The sequence below is a fragment of the Pyrgilauda ruficollis genome, unplaced genomic scaffold, assembly GCF_017590135.1.
Source record: "Pyrgilauda ruficollis isolate IOZ18807 unplaced genomic scaffold, ASM1759013v1 scaffold44, whole genome shotgun sequence".
In the NCBI taxonomy this organism is placed as follows: Eukaryota; Metazoa; Chordata; class Aves; order Passeriformes; family Passeridae; genus Pyrgilauda; species Pyrgilauda ruficollis.
The window spans coordinates 2,947,782-2,968,636 of NW_024525934.1; the positions used below are offsets into that span (position 1 = coordinate 2,947,782).

The 20,855-nt window shown below is 35.1% G+C and overlaps 1 protein-coding gene across 1 annotated transcript in view; it reads right to left on the reverse strand.

Moving 5' to 3' along the window:
• DOCK9 (dedicator of cytokinesis 9) overlaps positions 1-20,855 on the reverse strand; it is an 82,488-nt gene that overhangs the window by 40,065 nt on the left and 21,568 nt on the right. The window contains exons 6-23 of the mRNA XM_041478300.1: positions 20,257-20,352; positions 19,511-19,645; positions 15,708-15,882; positions 14,316-14,383; positions 10,374-10,448; positions 10,140-10,280; positions 9,574-9,774; positions 9,323-9,445; positions 6,871-6,953; positions 6,305-6,427; positions 5,965-5,972; positions 4,717-4,934; positions 4,529-4,594; positions 3,915-4,007; positions 3,535-3,658; positions 3,025-3,146; positions 1,571-1,657; positions 893-982 (exon numbers count right to left, since the gene is read on the reverse strand). Coding sequence (XP_041334234.1) covers positions 893-982; positions 1,571-1,657; positions 3,025-3,146; positions 3,535-3,658; positions 3,915-4,007; positions 4,529-4,594; positions 4,717-4,934; positions 5,965-5,972; positions 6,305-6,427; positions 6,871-6,953; positions 9,323-9,445; positions 9,574-9,774; positions 10,140-10,280; positions 10,374-10,448; positions 14,316-14,383; positions 15,708-15,882; positions 19,511-19,645; positions 20,257-20,352 — 2,028 coding nt within the window. The remainder of the gene's footprint in view (positions 1-892; positions 983-1,570; positions 1,658-3,024; positions 3,147-3,534; positions 3,659-3,914; positions 4,008-4,528; positions 4,595-4,716; positions 4,935-5,964; positions 5,973-6,304; positions 6,428-6,870; positions 6,954-9,322; positions 9,446-9,573; positions 9,775-10,139; positions 10,281-10,373; positions 10,449-14,315; positions 14,384-15,707; positions 15,883-19,510; positions 19,646-20,256; positions 20,353-20,855) is intronic.

Sequence of the window (20,855 nt, forward strand, 5' to 3'; positions counted from 1 at the left end):
ACAGGCAGATTTCTTACCTGAGCTAAGTGCAATACTAATTATACTAATTACTGCTAAACAATAAACTAACAACTATGTTAAAACTGAGGATGAACTAAAATCCCTAACTACTTAATGGAAACTGGAGACAGTGAACTATTAATGACAATTTCTTCTTGAAATGCCTTTGCATTCCATCACATGCAAAAGATCCGACAGATATAACCACCCAAACAGAAAAGGCAGCGTATGAAGTTAATCCTACAAAGTATTATGCCAGAAAATTCCCTGTAATTAAAGAGAATTTGACAAAAAGATTGTATTTGCTGAATGTGCATGCAAATAACAAATGTCAAACGTTTCCATTTAGTGTTGGGTGTTAGGCAGCTGTCTTGTCTCTGACTGTTTGCCTGCACATTCACACTATTCAGGAGACAAAATGGCCTTTCTTCCTATGTGACCTGTGTCAGAAAAAATTGAAGTGGAAACCATTCACTCACTCTATTGATCTAATCTCAAAAGAGAACTGAAGACATGACAATGCTTCAGTTTTTTGCTTCTAAGCAAAATTTTAGAAAAATCAAGAGTTCTGATTCCTTACAATTTCCATACACAGTTCAATTTGATTATTTTGACAAACTAAGCCATTAGTATTTTGAAATCATGACTCATAAAGCTGACCAATTCTACCTCATTATTTCTTTGTGGTTTCCTCTTACGTTGCAATTGTAAATTTATTTAAGGCAGAAGGAATCTTTGAGGGCTTTTTCCACAGCATATTCCATTAATACAAGTCACAGTCACAGTACTAATCCTCACACTGAAAAATGAGACCTATAAAATGTCTGAAGCTCCAAGGCTTTGCAAATGCATAAATGAATTGTATAATCTGTTATTCACCCTCATTTTATACCTTAAGATATTTCACAAGATCAGTTCCTAGTGCACGAGCTCCGGACTCTGTTTTCTGACAGTACTGAAAAAAATTATGCAAGTGCTGGTCCTGTCAAAGACAAAAAGAACAACAAATTAAACAATATCTAACATTACTATCTATAATCCATTTAAATATTTATTTATGTATAAATACATATCTTTGTCCATAGATTCAATTTTCAAAAGTAATAGTTGAAATCCACTATTCTGAAGACCTATTAAGTCTTATTTTTTTTAATGAAATTTCGAGTGTTATACAAAATGCTACCTATATTTGCTTCCTACTGACATACAGAAAATAACACACTTAATTATCCCAACCAATCATAGTATGTTTTCTATGAAAAGGTCTAACAGGACTCATTGTTTTGCAGACAGTGAACAGCTTTTAGACAACTATGACCTCTCATCTAACTGGAAAATTCACACTGGAATGGATGACAGGAGACAAAAGGCTCATGTTTTGAATAGCTTCCACTTAAAATCTTCTGGTTTTCACATCTGATGTAAAAGAAAGAGACCATGAGAAAAGCCCAAGAGACAAAAAAAGAGGTGAGCATACTGAGTTTAAGAATTTTCCCATATACTGTATACACATACTATAAACATACATCAGTCCTAAAAATTCTCTAGTTAAATGTGCTTTATAACTCACCTGTGTATACACAGTCGACACCAGATGAGTGGATATTTTCAGCAGTTGTTTGCCTCCATCTACCCATTTAATTTCAGGACCAGAATGCTGCATGCACACATGAGGGGGAAAAGTAAAATAATGTAGTAGTATATTAAAATAAAACAATTAACAGTACCATTAACAACATTACTTTCAAAAAGAAAAATAAAACAGGTTGAAGAAATGCAGTGTGCAATGAATAAAGTCATAAAAAAAGCAAAATTATGCAGGCAATATTTCCAAAAGCATTTATGAAGCTTAGAATGTATTTTACAAGTCCCACGGTATTTTCCTTGGTGGCTAACAAAATTCACTCTCTGCAAGTCACATATTTTGTATTTCCCCTACAACTCTGCAAGGAAACTTCTGACTAGAGAAAAGTATTTACTAGTTTTCTCAGAAAAATAACACAAGGATTTCCACAGATACTCACAAGATTTAAAACTTAACATATGTCACTGATAGGTAGCAGCCAGTCCTTCCTTCTCATCCCATTTCCAAAGAACTGAGAATGAGAATGCTGACCCTGATATCCAGTTCGGGAGAGATTTCATTGCTAAATCTACCACTAGTGATGTTGGTCCTAACATTCTACCCATGGGCATGAGCAGAGACAAACAGCAGAGGCATAAAGAATACACCTACAAGGTGAGAAGATGAAAGATGTGAAGGAGACAATGGTTGGAAAGCTTACAGCAGAGTTTAAAAAAGACCAGCTGGTAGAACAGGAGGAGAGCAGCACCTCTTGCTGTTGATTTTAGGTCTCTTCCTCCAAAATCAGTCAATTTTGTCTCTGCATTCAAACTTAGTCAAATTCCCTCTCACATTTTCATTTTGTATCCTCCTTGGTATGATTTTTATGACTACAATTATGCAAGCTTTCTGCTTTGAAAAATACAACCATAAATTTTACTTGTGAAGTATAGAGATCACAAAAATCAAGATGTGAGAATAAGACTTGTTCAGGAATAAAGACTTACTGAAAGGAGACAGCATGAAATGCTAAAAAAAATTTAGTAAAGGACTTCAGATTATTTGCATACTTTCATAAACTCAAAATAATTTTAAATGTTTAAAAATTACTGTAACTTCTAGTTAATTATTAGTATAGAAAATGAAACATAAGCATATCTTAATTGTATCAGCTAAATAACAACAGAAGTAAGTATGTAACAACTTTCCGACTTTTACAAGAATTTGACTCGAGCTGTCCTAATACATACTTTTTTGTCTCCCACATCTATTTGGGTTTGTTTCTTTCCTCTAATTTGTACATCTGACTTTTGCTAAGCATTCCATTTCAACTATAAAATAAATAAATTCTATTAGAAAATGACTTAAATCTTATCAGCAGACTGGGGAACTACAACCAAACCTTCACTCCACTATGTTTGGGTTCTTTTTTAAGATGAGAGGCATTTTCTACAACATACCTTTCCAATACCCACTTCTTGATAACTAAGATAGCCCGAGGGAAGATTTGCTGACACTGGGATTTGTTGCTCATTGGTGACCACTCTTCCATCTTTTATCAAAGGAAGCCAAGAATACCCAACTACAGAATACGAAAGGCAAGTAATTTTAAATATTATGAAACTCCACATACACCCTTACAACAAAAGTCTTACCAAATAATTCTGACATGTAATTTATAAAATAGAAAATGTTACTGTAAAGGCCAAATGATTTGAACTCAAACAACTATAAAACATTGAAAGCACAAGGTAATTGTCACTGATTTTGAAAAACACTGTACATTCGATGGACACTCTAAACCAAAATTTGAAACATTTAAATTAGAAGAAATATTTTATTAAATCTTTCAGTCAGTCCTATGTAATTAGAAAGCATTATATAGATCACACAAGTTATGGGTTACCAGATAAGCATACTTCAAAAAAGTTCCCCAGTAAGTACTGAAAGTAAGGCATTAGTGTACAAACCTTGTGTTTCAACAACATCTTTCTTCTTTGTACTCCCTTTGCTTGAATTATCACAGCTGACATGGTAGAATGTGAACAACAAATGGTGCTTTTCATGCAACTGAGTGGGGAGCTCTATTTTAATCTGAAAGGCAAAGAAATCTCTGTAGAAGTTTTCAGCTAGAGCACTGACATGTGTTACTGGTTCTACATTTAAAGAGCAATTCCAGGTTGTATGTTATTTGAAGCTAGACCACAAATCAAACACACAAAACTTTAAAAAAGTCCTTAGAAAGGGGACCTGATTTAACTGAGAACTTCGCAACACTCTAATATTTTCTTGTATTTTGAAACTTACATAGTAGCTGACCTGGTGAAGTTTCCTCAGAAAGGCAGCTTACCTCATCATAAAACTCTGGGTTTTGATGGTGATGCAGAACAGCAGCAAACGCACTTCTAGTAAATACTGGTCCACCAGGCCTACCGTAGATACACTGAGAATACAGAAAAGGAAAAAAGAGCAAAAAGACCCTGTGATCATTTTTTACTCTCAGCTTAGGATGTCTCACCCAGAATTTAAAATATTTTAACTTGTGTTTAACTTGGTTTCTTTACATGATGTTAAGTCTGTGCAGTAGAGCTGACACTGTGATTTCATTTCAGGATGTCTCTACATTTCTCTACTTCTGGTCTTCCAGGCACCTTTTATACACTGTGATAGCTCATAAAATGAAGTTGGGCTCTGCAGTTGAAATAAATCTTTAATGTTTTAACTTACTGGGGAGCAGGTAAAAGCTCCCCTTGTTTGCAACAAGTTTATTCCTGGAATTTTAGTAAAAAAATATTAAAGACATGAAATGCTCTGAGGACTCTTTAGAATCTCTTTTATCAGAAACAAGCAATCCAGAAGTTATTCTCAAGCCACCATCCCAAACTAGATCAATTAAAGTACTACTGTTACTTAGCTAACTGCTCACGATTTACTTCTATCAGCCACAAAAATGAAAAGACTGACCTTCAAAGGCAAGGAATCCTCTTCATCAGAATCCTTGAACTCAACACACACTGCAATATTTCTAGCCTAAAGCAGTAGTTAAAAACATAAACCCAAGCAATTAATCATAAGGATCATCACAAAAATAAATATGTAAACAATCTTAACTAAACCTGAAAAAGAAGGTGGTATATTTTTCCCCTACTCACCTTTGCAAAAGACTTTTGACTGTCATATTTTAAGTGCTTGGGATAAACATAAAGATGATTGTTGTAGATGGTAAAAGGCTGAGTGCATTTTGGTATACAGGGAACAAACTCCTCTATTTCAAATGCTGTGAGTGTCTTGGTACTGTTTTCAAACTGTTTCATGGGAATGTATGATGAGTTAACATAATCTGAAAATACATTGAAAAAAAAAAAAAATACTTGACACACAAGTGTGTCAAAGGTCACAGAAAAACATGACTTTTTCTTTCTTTAAACTGAAATTAAACGCTTTTTCAAAAGCAAGTTTTGTTATGTAGTAACTCGCTATCATTTGCAGCAAAGAGGGAATCTGGAAGTTATAAATCTCAGTGGTCAGTGATAAGGATTCACAGCAGTAAGATAAACTTGGGGGAAACTTGGGGGAAGAGAAATCAGCAAGTTACTATCTTCTCATTTTTCTTTACTATCTTCTCAGACTAGCAATTGACCTTGCAAAACCCAAGTATAGATGTTATGGTGTAGCTACTTGAGAAACATGAAATACAAGTATTTTCCATGCCAAAACCATGCAGAGTCCTTTATGAGTAAAGACAGTCAGCAGCATGATATTTTAATATTATTGCACAGCAAGTGGATGCAAAGTTTTCCCAAAAAGCAATCCCATGCTGTGAAGCAAACTTCTGGTTGGAGTTGGGATTCTAATTCCAATAGATATGCCTTAGACATTAGAACCCCTTTCTTACTGTAATTTCTGTGAAATACTGCACAAGGTTCCACAAACAGGGTGCTGAAATAACCAAAAGCACCCCCTTAACTCCCAAAGTAGTGTGGCAGGCTAATTTACTGGTTTTTTCAATTCCAGTAATTGCACTTATGGCAAGGAGTACCAGTATAGAGACCAATTCCACTGCTATGTGAAGTTCAACAAAACCTTCAGGCACTTGCTAAAAGTGAGCTAAAATATTTATTACAAACCTCATCTCCTTGTCAGATTTGCTAAGCAAAAAGAAACTATAGCTCATTTTGTGCTTGGTGATTGTTCAAGTTAATACTCATAAGCCTTGCACACAAACTGCAAGGTGTGCAAGGTGAAATCTTCAAGAATACTTGGTAAAAATGTTCTGCTATTTAAGTATCCTGAGACACACACATTCCAAGGAAGGTGGACTGGAGACTTGCTTGAATCCCTTTCCCTGGGAGCCAGCATCCCCTGTTCAAGGTCAGGGAACTGATGATTTATGCTCATACTTGTTTTCCTTTGAGAAACAGATGAGCACATTGTGCAAAGATAACTCCTAGCACACAGAGATACTTCAGGATATGATGCTGCCTGCATGTTACATGTGGGATTATACTTCAGTCCTGCTTGTAGCCCCCAAACCATGTAAAAAAAAGATCTGTAGCTCATTTGAAGGCCTTAATTATATTTATACAGATTCTATATTTGATGTGAAAGACATGTATAAATACATACATCAAAATATTAGATGTTCCAATTCAAGACCACAACAAAATATTGTGTGGGTTAGGAGTGAGGGGTTTTAGGCTGGTTTGTTTCTGTTTTGTCAAGTGGGAAAATCAGACTTACTTCCTGAAATCTGCTAACAATTTCAACATGTCTTCATTTGAGAGTTTATTACTGTCTTGTCTGAAGAGAGCAGAAAATCTTGCATTTTTGTCCAGGGTTCCTGAGGCATCTTTAAACAATGTCCTGAAAGTAAAAATCTTGCTTTTAGCTGAGTTTATGAAAGTGTTGAAATTCATTTCAGGAAATCTTTTTATTACAAATCAGAATATCCTTCACCTTCCTTCATTAATATTCATTAAGCATTTAATATTCTACTCATTGTAGGTGAGTTTAACATATAAATAGCTCAGTCGAACAAATAAGTGTGAACCATTTCATCCTTAATAACACAAAAAATATTGACAACAGAAAACAGCTGGCAATATCAACAGTTTGAATAATAATGTATGTTTATAACTTTTTTCCTACTACAGAGCTGAAGTGCAAGGTTGTTGGAAATCTTTGGTTAATTGAAAGCAAAAGAAGAAATTTAAATAGCACACGAAGTTTTACAAGAAGAGAGATGCAAAAAACCATGTTAGAGAAAAGTTAGGAAAAAAATACAGATTGACAAGATTTGTCCTCACCTAGCTGCCCAGGCAAAAGGCATTCTATATTGACCTAATCTCTGGCATGCCTGCTTAGCATTCTTCAAAACTTTCTGTGCAACCTACAAGGGACATAAGAAATAGCCATATTTGAAAAGCTACATTTTTCTGAACCATTAGTACTCAAGAAAAAAACCCACATATTGACACTGATATGAATTAGAAAATCTTCTTTAGAAGATTATAGATCAATCCTAAGTATGTGAAGGGAAAGACAACTGATAATGCTTCTTAACTATTCATTTCTGGTTAAGCACAGCCTTCATGGGTGAAAACAGACCCATCTACAATTCTGATAAGAAACACTTATTAAGCATGAGAAACATTATTATACACAGAATACAGACTGAAAGCTAGAGCAAAATTAAACTGTTTTTAAAAATAAAGCTCCAACTCCAAAAAAAAAACCCAACATTTCCCCTCTCACTTGCTCCCTCACCTATATCCACCACTCACTCTATGTACCAGAACACATTCCTGCAGAATAAGTAGTACAATACTCTGAGCATTTGTACTACAAATACACACAGACTATGGGGAAGAGTTGTATGAAGACCACATGGACAACCCTGTGTAAGGACATTGCAACATTTGTTCTCATTAAAAGTTCAAATTCTTGATTTTGTTAGCTTTTAAATGAACAAAAAACTCCATTATACAGAACCAACAAATACAATAATCAGAAGCTAGAAACCCACTGGTTTGAGACATTCAGCACTGAGCTGAACCACCTGGGCTTCTCTTTTCCAGAAATCAGCTTTTTCCATGTGTCCACACAGAGCAATACTCTTTGCCAGAGGCGAAACCAACTACAGAGTAAAACTTCCAGAATATTATCCCTGATCTGTGCTGTTGGTATTATAAAGAGGTGATTCTATTAGTGCGTTTGAGAGAACTCTCCATTACCCTTTCCTGTAAAAAAGGGGGAAATAGCACTCGGAAGCATAAAACCTTAGCAAACAATGACCATTAAATCACTGTATTCAACATTAAAGGGGAGAAAAAGTGATTTTTTTTTTTCTTTTGGCTATAGAATTTGCTGTTTCCATTTTCCCTTTTTCTTGTCCAGAGTAGTAAATTTGCAGGGAGCTGGAACTCATTCCCTGCACTGGAATTCACCCACATGGAGGCCTATATAGCTGGTACTGTTCTATTTTATTTCAGATTAATACAGTGTAGTCCCTGAGAACAAGAACAGAAGAAAAATCCAAACTAAGCATTCATTTGTATAAAATCATAAGTGATTGAATGCTAGAAAGCATAAGTTAATATAACCATGAGCATTCTCATTGTCTACTCCCATCGTACAGGGCAACTACAAATCCAGAACTCAGCATTAAATGTGGGAACACCTGGGCTTACTTAACCTCCCCACATGGCTCAGGCCAAGGACATCAAAATCACCTACACTCAGTTCAGGTTTTATTTTAACTCAGCAACAGTCAACATCAAAACCAGACTCCTAAAATACAAAGCTGCTGTTTTCCAACAATAGCTGGGGGGAAAAAAAATAACTCGCACATTCCTGGAAAAACAAATCAGTAGGCTGATCTATATTAAGACCAAGTGAAAAATACATGGTTTTTTACAGGCAGCTGAGCCAGCATCAAATTTGTAGGAAAGAACACTGTTGCCCTGCAGAGACTGGAAGTTAACTGTTTCTTCTTAGCTGCAAACAGGCAGAATGTCAACAGTAGCTGACACTGCTTACAAAAACACTTTTCTCTTGTATGCTGGTCTGGCTACTTAAGCATAACTGTAAATCAAAACCACTGAACCTCTGCTTCTTCACTGGCAAACAAGAAGTAGCAACTAACAAAACTTTTTGTAGCTATGTTTCAGAGAACACCAAAATGTTATGCCATCCTAGATTCCTGGAAACTTAAGATGTTCCAGTGGATTATTTCCAGAAGTGATTTGGGGTTCTATCAAATCTGCAATGCATTTTATACATAAAATCAGAAGCTTAATGATCTCAATGGTTCTGGAGAAAAAAAACAGCAAGAGTGCAGATAAAGTTACAGTAAATATTGTTACCAAAAAGACAAACAAAACATCAACTGTGCTACACAAAGATGCATTAACTGAGACCTGCAGTTATGACCTATATTTAACATTTCACTGTTCAACAATTTTCAACTCAACTTTCACACTGAAGTCCAATATTCTTTTGTCAAATCAGTCTACTTAAAGACATCCTAAAAATTACTTTGTAACAATCTTAAAAAGTGAAATATATGTTTCCAGTAAAATGTTCTTTCATCTATAATGTAATAATAGTTACTAGAAATAACTACAACTTATTAAATCAAACTATCCAGTTACATGAATTTACTACAAAACAACTAAGATTTTGATGTATAGTTATTAATTTGAAATCAATCTGGTTTGCCTCAACATTTTTTTCACGCCACAGAAGAAAATGACATACCTTTGACGAATCTGAACTTTTCATATATGGCTCAGCACAATGTGTAATACTTCCCTGTAACACCTTTTCTATTCTAGCCACAAGGAAAATGTCAGTATGAGGACATGTGACTGAGAATATTCCCTAGAAATAAAACAAGAGATAAATAAAGGAGGAAAATGCACATTTTACATCACTTACTAGAAAGCCAAAGAAATAATGTAGGAAAACTTGTATCCAAAATCCTGCTAGTTCAGGTTCCTAGCTCTTACCTGCTTTGGGTATTGCAAGACAGCTTCCTGGATGTCCTGAATTCTGTGTAAGCTGTCACCACTGCCATTCATCATTTGTTGAGATGCACTGGACAGCATGTGCCTTACTGAGGCGTGGTTCAAATCAACGTGGAAATCTGCTGAAATCTTCCTGTTGTTTTTAATATCAAATAGTGACAGTGTGACAAAGAAAGGTTCTACCTAGACATCAAAAAAAAAAAATCAAGTGTCAGTGCTGGCATCTAGATCACTGTAAAAATGTGTATGAAAAAAAGATAAGTAAGATTTTCATGAACACATATGGCCATCACCCTAGGTATTACTGACAACATGTAAAAGACAGCAAAAGAAAAATTTCTCTCTCTACCACTCAACAAAAATATTAGTAGCAAAGTTGCTTTATGTAGGATTTAGGCCTTCATTGTGATTTAAAAGAGCAAAAATCCCCACAACCTACAATTCTCCGTCACAACAAGGAATCTCTGCCATTAAGGATAGTGCCAACCAAACATTAGGACACTCATTTTCGAATTAACAGAAAGTAAGTAATTAGATTAATTATTTACATTTGTTGTTGGTCCTTCTTCATTTTCTGCAACACAGCTTTGCAAATTAAAAGATAAATCATTACACCGTACAAGAATTTTTTTTCCAAATTTCTCTTCAAATGGCTTCACTTCTGGTTCAATACTAGAAAAGTCAAGTTTCTTTAAAAAGAAAAAAGATAAATAAATGTAAGTTTGCTTTCATCTCAAAAGGATCAACATAAAATACCCCTGCTTCCTTGTAAGAAGTCTAACCTGTGCATCTGGATCCAAGGCAAAAAGTTTTACTCTGCTTTCAGTTTTCAGCTTGATTTCTGCTTCTCTGGTACTCTGTTCAAAATAAGAAAAGAGGTCTTGATATCACACTATTAAAGTGGGCTTTAATTTCATGCCTTTTTCTGTGATGTTCAAAGCCCCACACGTTTTTGATTCATGCATTCATTTCTCCCTCGCTGAGCTTTGTACCTCCTCACTTTACACTGATCAAACATGACTAAGCACAAAGTGAGAGCCTCTTCCCCTAATGCTTTTTTCCAGACCTAGAAGTATAAAACCTTACATCAGCAACACAGAACCTTCCAAGCTCATGGGAAGTACACTTCAGTATAATTTATACATCTGCCTCCTTAAACAATAACTTTCATAAATCCTATTTTATTTAAATAAAACCGCATAGTATGACTGCAGGTTAAAGCTCAGAGCTATCCTGAGACCATAAGATTGCTGAGGAAACAACAGATCACCTAAATTAAGAAACACCATCATAGCTTGCTTTCTTTTTTCTTTTTGTTGGTTGCTTTCTTTTAACTTTTCTTGAGCTCTACAGCCAAAGAAGTGGTTTTCCTGTGGGCAGCTGGAGAAAACCCAAAAACTTCCAAAAGATAAACCCCTCACACTTAAAAGTTACTTTGCAGAGTTCACCGTACACTGGGATTTGTGGATACCTCTCTATTCACAGTAAAACAAAAGTGAAGTGGAACAAAATAGAATGTGATGGTATACATAGGTTACCTTTGTTTGAAAAAGGTATTATTTAAAGTGCATTCTATGATTTTTACAGTCACAGGACATGACAAATGAACAGATGCATGCACCAAAATTACCCATGCAGGAGAAATGCCATTCTTAAAGTAGCAGCTGGCTAAACAAGGATACAAAATATTACATTACAGGCAGGTGTTTCTTTTTGGATCAGCCTGTATGGGTTAAAAGAAGTTATAAGCCCAAAATGCTCATCACTGACCATCAGGAGGAAGTGATCTACTGTCTACATCTGCTTTGCTGGAAACTGAAGCAACTTCTACTATGTCTCAAGAGAAAAAAAAAAAAACCAAAACAAAACAAAACAAAAGAACAATCTCTAAGAGCTCATAACCACATTTTCAGGTTGATAACAGGAATTAAAAAATAGAATTTGGCTTGGAGGATGTATTGCAGAAGAGAAAATTCTGAGTTGCTATTTTGAATATAAATGCTCCAATGGTTTTCATTTACTTTACTTTGTTAACATAAAAAGAAGAAAAGAGGAGAGTTGCTGTGAAAGAGACGACCCAGATACTCAATACCAGCAGAGTACTGGCAGAATTAGCTTTTTGAACAACTAGTCTAATTGGGAAATACAGGAAATATTAAACAGTTTAAGGATGGCAAGAAAGCTGTGTGCATGTTTTGCGAAGGTAATATTTAGTGGCAAGAACTGAGGAGGAAGATTGCCTAGCCATAGGAGCTAGACAGAAACTGCTTCAGCTAAAGCATCTTGACTAGTTTTAGATTCTTTAGTGTTTTGTGCATGAAGACCAGATGATTATACGCATTTTTGACTGACAGAACAGGGGCAGTTGTCAGAACTTGAGAACTGAAAATGCATGAACCTGCTACCTGCTACCATGAACCCTGTCTACAGCACATCAGTGGCTCTGTGATTTTATTGCCTCATCTGTAAAACTGAGAATATTTTCCCACCTCAAGGTATTCTGGGACCAATAATGGTCAAGGAGGTGCTTGGGCACACTGAGAATGACAGCCACAGCTATTTCAGAGGTCTAATTTCTTTTAAGATTAGTAAATGCAACAAAAACAAACAACCCCAACCAACCACAAAAAAAAATCTCTATACAAAACCCCTTCATTCACTATTGGCAGTTAAATTACAGAAAAACAGAACATTAAATAGGTAGGAAAGACAGATTGGACAGATGTGTGTGCATCTATGCACTGAAGTACAAAGTACCATCTCATTTCATTTATGTTATAAACTAAGAGCTATTGATAGCAAAATGAAGGCTTGGAAATGTATGTACTCACAAGGGTTAAACCCTTCCTAGGAAATCTGTTTTTTCCCCTACTGTCAGGTGCTCTACAATCACCCCTGAAGGAATTTCTCTCTCCTCATAAGGATATGAGGTCAGCTATTGTGAAATTTTCCTCCTAGAACCAACAAAAATAATAGAGCAGCTATAAAACTCTTCTAAAAGAAAGCCCAATGCCCTGCAAGGCTTCCACTGGGGAAAAAAGAACCAAACGCAAACAACAGCTGAAAAGACAAGGCAAGAAAGAATAAAGGACAGAAAAATCCTCCAAACAAACACCATTTATCTAAAGCAATGAAGTTAAGACACAAAGAGTAATTAAAAGGGGCAGAGTTTTCCCTGTACTTTTCCTCAGGAAAAAAAGGGCTACGGAAATACATTAGAGGAAATTATTTTGAAAGGCAATGTTTAGGAAAGATGAATTAGAAGGGGAAATTTAAAAAAATATTTTGAAGGAAACAGAAATGTAAATGGGCTATAACAATGGAATAAATAATAATAATAAATCATGCCAGTGCTTAAAGAGCTGAGCAGAAAATAAATTCTAAAAAAAAATGAGCTTTAAGAGCTGCATGTTTCTGATCCAAAAGTTATGGAAACAGGAAGTGGCAACTGTAATACTAAAACTATATGCAGCCCTGAAGTAAAGTCCCCTTTGTAAGGAATATGGACCATAAGCATTATAATAACTGACTAGGAAGAAAGAAAAATCTTCCACACAATAAGAGCATCTAATTTAGTATTTATTTCTGAAATAAATGTTCATGGCCTCATGCAAATATGCTGTTTGATGCTTAGAGCCCTTCCAAGGAAGCCTTGATTATATGCACCACAATCCCAATTAATTTCCAAGTACAGCCATAGCTGGAGCTAGATTATCACAAAACAGCTTTTTGTGTACCTGTGCTAAACTGATTACAAAGCAGTAACAGAAATAATTAAGTCAGCCAAACAATTTGTGTGCTAAAAGCTTGTTAATGTATTCTGACTGGATCCTTTGATATGTTAGCTACTGTAGTAAATAGAATTTGGTTTGCTTATTCTCAGTTCATAAGCTGTGCTACCTTCAGGAGGAGTTACTATGTCAAACAGATCCTCAGAAAAGAAAGGGAGAGCACTCCACAGAATGGTCAAGCAGAAAAGTTTCAATACTCCAGGCTGTACCACACAGAAGAAAGAGTAAGGAAGTCAAGGAAGGAGTTTGGATTCTGCAGCTTCAATAAAAAAGGTCACCAGTTTCAGTTCTTGGTGATTTAACAAAAATTTCTCCTTCACAAAACCAACTGCAACACACAACTCACTGATTTGACTGAAAGTCTGCAAATGGGCTGAGGAAGAGTTACTGTTATTTTCTATTTGGTTCCATTTTATTTCATTCTTGTTTATATCACACTTCTCTGAGAAAAAAATTGAAAAGCAAGAACCATGGCAACAGAGGAAGCATCCATGGACCTGACAGTTCATTATAAACACAAACATCTTAAAATACATTCATTTCATCACTGCTATTAGGCTGCTCTGGATTTTTAAGTCTAAAAATAAAAATTGACTTCACTACAACTAGATTTCTACACAAACACTTTAACACTTACCTGAATGCAATAAACCCACACAAAATAGAATGAATTAATAAAATAATAAGACATGCTGCATTTAAACAGCATATTAAGATTTATATAGGAAACTTCAAGACAGTATCTTGTTTCCTTCCAAAAAGCAGAAAATAATGAAGCTCAATAATCACATCTGATAAAGAGCTTGTAAGCTTTCCAAGCACCACAAACTGACTGGAAGCTACAAGCCAATGCCTTACCTTTACTGAAAGTTCATGTGGCTAACTTATGTTTAATACTTCATATCCCATATTGACATTTACAATATATATTACCTTGGCAATTTCAGGATAGTAGTTATCAAAACTACTTGATGAGCTTTCCAGTTTGCTTTGTTCATCATCTGAAATTATAAAACTCATTTTAAAATAAATATAAAAATTCCAGCGTGCCCACAAAACTCCATAGCAAAAGAATTTAATCTTTTTTAATCTCCTACCCCCTCAGAAATGACAACCATTAATATAAATAGGTTGTGGACAACTGCATCATTTTGATGCAGTGATTTCTTGAAAGATGTAACTAGTCACAAAAATCATTAAAGTAGCATTTATTTCTAATCTTACCAGAACACATCTTTAATTTTAATTTTGATATCTGCATGAGGCAAGCAGATACTCAATGCACAAACTTACATTACTCTTTCCACAATGCATTGTAACTTGATTTCAAAACAAGTTCCCTCTGTTCATTAGGTTCCCAGCTCTACTCACCAACAGTTACTGGATTTACAAAGCAGCCATTCAGTTAGCTATAAACATCTTGCAGTGCTAAGGTCAACTAAGGACCACAGAATAAAATGTCTTTCCCAGATCTAGATGCTTCTCCTTTTCAGATTTGCTTTTGTTGCAAACAGCACAGTAAATTCTGATAGTCTTTGAAGACTGTGAGATCTCATTTTAAACTCTGATGGATCCCTTTTGGTACTTTGTACTATCTATAAAAATACAACCTTCTGTAATATCCTCCAGGTTCTTTTGGATATTCATACAGTCAGGTTCACACCAGTTTCCCTCCCCATCCACCCTCAAGAGGAAAAGTGAATGAGAGGACATCTAGACTATCCTTTTGTCACTGAAATACTGGTGACATACACTGCATTCCTTACAGATACCTGCTTTACCTATCCTTAAAGGGCTCCCTTTACCTATCCTTAAAGGGCTCCAACAGAAAGGATTCTACACCCAACCAGTCTGTTTCAATACTTGCAGGAAATATTTGTGGTCAAGGGAATGATATTTAAATTTAAGCCCCACACTGTAACCACCATTTCTATCTACAATGACCACAGAACAGATTATTTCATTTTCAGCAGCATTTTACACATTTCAAAACAAGTCCATCCTAAGTTTCTTTTCTTCCTTAAACTGCCTCAGTCCTGTTTCCACATTGTGGGTTCTACTTTCCTAGGCTTAATCAGTCTCATAATTATCTTGTGGACTTGACTAAACTGGAATCGATACAGGACAGTACTGTTTTAATGCCCAAAAGGTTAAAATGCTCATCAGTTGAAGTGGACAGTAAAAAGGCCTGCAATTTTTATGACCAAAGAAAACAAGCAAAAAAAAAAAAAAAAAAAAAATTAGCCACATTAAAGCCTTTCTTTCCAAAATGCATGTAAGAAGACGTGGTCACATAACATTAGCCTTGCTGGAAACCCTGCTTACCTTCGTGGGACTCGCCATTTCTTTTTTCTTGCATTGCAGCCTCAAAGTTAAGCTGAAGGATTTTGTTCAGAGTGTTTATCCACTCTTCCATTTCAAGTTCACTGTCTGCAGCTAAAAGGAAACTACTCTTGTCTTGCATCTTGAGCTCAAATGCGAAACGTCTGACTTTATTGTTCTATAAGAAAATAAAAGACCTGTGTAGCACTTCACATACTGTCTAACCACTATCAAAGGAAGTTACATATATTTCAGATATTCTATACAAAAACACAGTTGGATATTTTGAGAAAAAATGTGCCATAATGATACTTTTTGCTCTCTGACATTTGACCTTTTGAAGTTATTCGCAGCACTGCAACAAGTGCAAATAGGAAAGAGAACAGCCTCTGTTCCAGTTTCCAGTCATCGTTCTGCTTGCAATCATTTTATAAATACCCAAAAGATCCCATTTCCAAATCTCTGTGTACTCAGATCACCTAGAAATGAAGCTAACTAAGCTCTACCAAAAAAAAAAAAAGAAAAAAGAAAAAAAAGAAAAAAAAAGAAAACAAAAAGCATGAAATGCTACTATATTTGAGTGACAACTGTTTGCACACTGGGATTTTAAACTGGAGGTAAAATTATAACCAACAGCAACCCCAAATGCTCTGATATTGTTAGTCATATAGATATACAAAAAGTTGTGAATCAGTTCCTCCTTTTTTCCTCAACCATTTCTGTCATCCTTCTCTGCACAATTTAAACCAGGGTTTCAAATGCTACTTAGCCTGACTCATGTTTCTGGGAATGAATTCAGAAGTCTTAAATGAAAATTCTATAATATCATCAATTTAGTTTTACAAATGGATAATGCATTAGATAAACATTAAATAAACAGTAAGACAGACTTAATGGTTGGGGGATTTTTTGTTTAAGTTAAATTAAATGCCAAATTACATATTACTTTCACTGTATCTCAGAGTCTTTAATTAGCAGACTAACTAATTTTTGACAAAACAGTCAGCTTTCTACCAAAGTTGAGTTTCTGTCAAGCCACAAACAAAAGTATAGACCTCAGACAGACCTAAGGAGACCTAAGGCAATCTTACCACCTGAAATCAGTGCTGAAATAAATGAAAAATCCTGAGAAAAGTAACCTCTATATTTCACATTAAAAACCTTGACATGGGCAGTAGATGTCACAGATCTCAGATTTGACAAAACACTGAATTAAAGCAACTATACCTACACATGTGGCTAGATGTGTGAATAGATACACTGCATATATTAGGTGTTCCACATCTCTAATCAGAAAAGTCTCTGTATAATTGAGCATTAAAACAAAAACCCCAACAAAACCAAATGCAAAAACACCAAACAGAATTCTGGGAATTCCAGCCTCTTTATGTAAGTTTGGGAGAAAAAAGAAACTCACCCAACCCAAAAACCACAACCAAATAAAACCTCTTTATTGCACAAATTCAGCATTACTCTTGATGCAAGTTCTGATGAAGAAGATATTCTGGTCTACCTTCATGTCTGTAAGTGAAGTCAGCATTTTTCTCTCAGGCATCTACTGCTTTGGAAAAATAAGTAAGCAAATGCACTGAATGAACTCAGACCAGGGGAGTGTTATAGCAATGCAGTAGGAACTAATCTCCCCTCCCTGAAAAGACTGACTCTGAAACAAGAAGTTTCATTCCAAGAACAAAATCTTGTAAGTATAACCACCTAAGAAGAACCATTTCTAGTAATTCCATGTCAGACTACTTCAAAGTAATATGGCTGGAGTCCTTCAAATCTTTTTCCTTTACTTTCCTCTTCTGTTAAATGGAAGTGCAATTTCTACTGTGTACATGCCACTTTTTCCCATATGAGTTTTTAAATGCTAATTCAATCAACACCAACAGTAAGGAACAGTAAAACAATACGGTCAGCCAAAAAGGATACAGGACATAATATAAGATAATAAAACAACACATCTGGAATAGGGACATTATGGATAACATTTGATAGTTTTAATCTGCATTTACTTGCCCCCCACCATAAATTCAATTGAAGAAAAGAGTTATTTCCAAACCCCTTTATTCTAGCCACTGAATAACTACTTGGCTTCTTGGAAGTAAGCACTAACTGGTTTTGATTTTGCACATGATGCTAATTCATAGCTAGTCTCAAATTTTTACAGGCAGTTTTGAAGACCAGGTACCAAGATGATCACAGAGGGTACTGTACAATACAGTACAGCATTAGAGACATAGCCAACTATAAATTTAAAAGCATCCAAAGTACAGTTTTACTTAAAGATGACTTAAAGTAATACTTTAAGTATCAGCCCTACTTGCAGAAGAACAAAAGAAACAGTAATACATTGTTTGTTTTAAAAAGCAAGCTTCTGGCAGAGTCTGAGGAAACGTGAGGTTAATTGGATTGAACTGCCGGAACAGAAAGTATGGAACAGTACGAAAGTATGTGTGAGGAAAAGAGATTTTCAGGTTTTAAATCCCAAATGATAGAATGGTTAGAGGTTAGAAGGGGCCTCTGGTCGTCATTTCATCCAACACTCCCTCCTCAAGCACAGCCAATTAGAGCCAGAGGATCGTGGCCAGGGAGCTTTTGAGTATCTCCAAGGATGGAGACTCCACAACCTCCCTGGGCAACCTGTGCCAGTGCTCAGTCACCCTCACAGTGAAAAAGTGTCCCCTGATGTTCAGAGGGATCCTCCTGTGTTTCAGGTTGTGCCCGTTGCCTCCAGCCCTGTCACTGGGCAGCACTGAGCAGAGCCTGGCTCTGTCCTCTTTGCACCTTTCATCAGTATTTGTATTTATTGATGAGACTACAGCCATGTTTAAGAACCCCTTTTGTGTTTGTTGGCTTTTTTTAAAAACACAAATTAAATTCATTTCAGTGAAGTTCGTCAGAATTGTATCTCTAAGGCAAAATAATTCCTGTAAAATTATATATATAACTTGCAATATGATAAAATTTATTACAGCTATAAGATTTTCATAAAAGTTACCTATTAATGCGTATCCAAAAGATAATATTACAATATTTGGGCAGAAAAAATCCTCTGTAAAGCTGTTTTATCTCTTTGTGTAAATCTCCAAACAACTTTTTGCTACACAAATATTATTTAAGTAATACATTTTTATTAAACTTTGCCTATTTCTTTATTTATTGTTCAAGTTAAAAAAAACTCTAAGACCCACGGGGTTTTTCCAGGTATGCTGTGCCTAACAGAACAGTTACATGCTCTACTATAAATACACAGCAGAATCACAAAAAAAAAGAAAAACAGTCTTTTCTTTGGCAGTTGCTACTGACAAACATTTTACCAAAGCCCTTAACTTTTCAAAATAAAGAAAAGCACAAAAAAGTAACATTATAAAGGTCAAACGAAAGCATCTGGAAGGGTGTTTGAATTCAATACAACTCCTGCAACAAAAATCCCACACAAGAAGCTATGAAAAACATTTTACAGCTCATGCAAGCACAAAAATCTAACTGAAATAAACTTCAATTTTATGCTGTCATTACTTTGCCAAGTTTGGGGTTCTTTGTACATTTGCCTTAGAATTTGGTTTGCTAAATACTTGACATCAACCAGTAATTTATGTTCTTTCCAGAAAGATTTCAAAAATTCAGTCTCCTGCCCTTTGAAATCTTGTTCACTGCTTTAGCAAGATGCAGCCCGTCTATTTGTTTCTCTGCATAATAGGTACTTATCTACATTTAACAACACTAATCTATATTTTAAATAAAATTTCTCTTGCTAATAAATACAGAATTAATTGGCAAACAGGCAAAATAATTATAATTACCTGAACCACTCCCATACATGAATCTAGAAATATTGATCCTTTAGGTTCTTTTGATATTTTTTCATCTTTGTAGAAATTGAGATTATAGGATCCGTCACCAAGCTGGATTAAGTGGAAAAATCTTCTTTTAAATGACTAGTGAAAAGAAAGGAAGGAAGAAGAACAGTGACAACACTGGTATTAATTAGCTTCACATTATATACTCATAAATGCTATTTACATAGCAGGTAATAGAAAAAAAAAGCTTTTATTTATAGATAACATAATCAGTATCTGCAGAAAAGAAAATAGAAACCATTAATTTTAAAAACTTAACTCATTATATTGGCAGCAGGACTGTATTATATCATTTGACAGTATTTTTGACATACTAAAAGGTATTTAAAACTGACTCTATAATATACATAAAAGGCACATTAAAAGTGATAGTTTTATATAAAATACAAACAAATAACTTCCCCCATCAATATTACACAGTCCCATTTCCACTAAAATCACACAAGAGTACAGTTAGGAAAACTTAACTCCTCCCACATCCTAGACTTTTCATGGCTTTTTTTTCTGATTTACATAAAACAAAAGCAAGGTTTCAGATATATGAAGTACATACAAGCTTCCCTCTTGCTTTTCATACAAATTTTTTTTTAGAACTAAACCACATACCACAGATTGACTTCTCCAAGGCACAGGAATTTTGAATATCAGTGTTCAGGTTTTTGTTATATGTAAGATATTCTTAAACTTACCCTCATTGTCACACTGATTGCACTGTTCATGTTGCCTTTGTACAGCCATCCTTGTTTTGTTATTCCACCCTTCTGAGACCCAAGAGATGCTGCATCCTGGAGATGAAGAAAGGAATACAGGGGAAAGGGAATAAAGGGAAAATAAGAAAGAAAAGAAAAGAAGAAAGAAAAAAAAGAAAAAAAAAAAAGAAAAAAAAGAAAAAAAGGAAAAAGAAAAGGAAAAAGAAAAGGTAAATGTTTGCATCACAGTCCATGTAGTATTTATCAGTAATTTCAGAAGTAATTTTAGAAGTTGGAATAAGTATGATCATAACATAATGATAATAATGTACCATGAGTCTCTGCTGAAATTCTACAGCTTTTCCATTATTTTATTTAAAGACCTGGGATGAGATTGACCTCCTCTAACTTCTACTATGTAATCTGGCCACTTCTACAGGCTTTATCTACAGCCAACAGGATGATCCAGCCTATAGATAGCTACACGTTAGTCAAGACAAATCCCAATGAAATAGGGGAAAGAGCAAACTTAATGAGTCAAAACTTCAAACATTTGCTTACATTTACCTGGTAACCTTTTCCACAGAGTGTAAGAATTT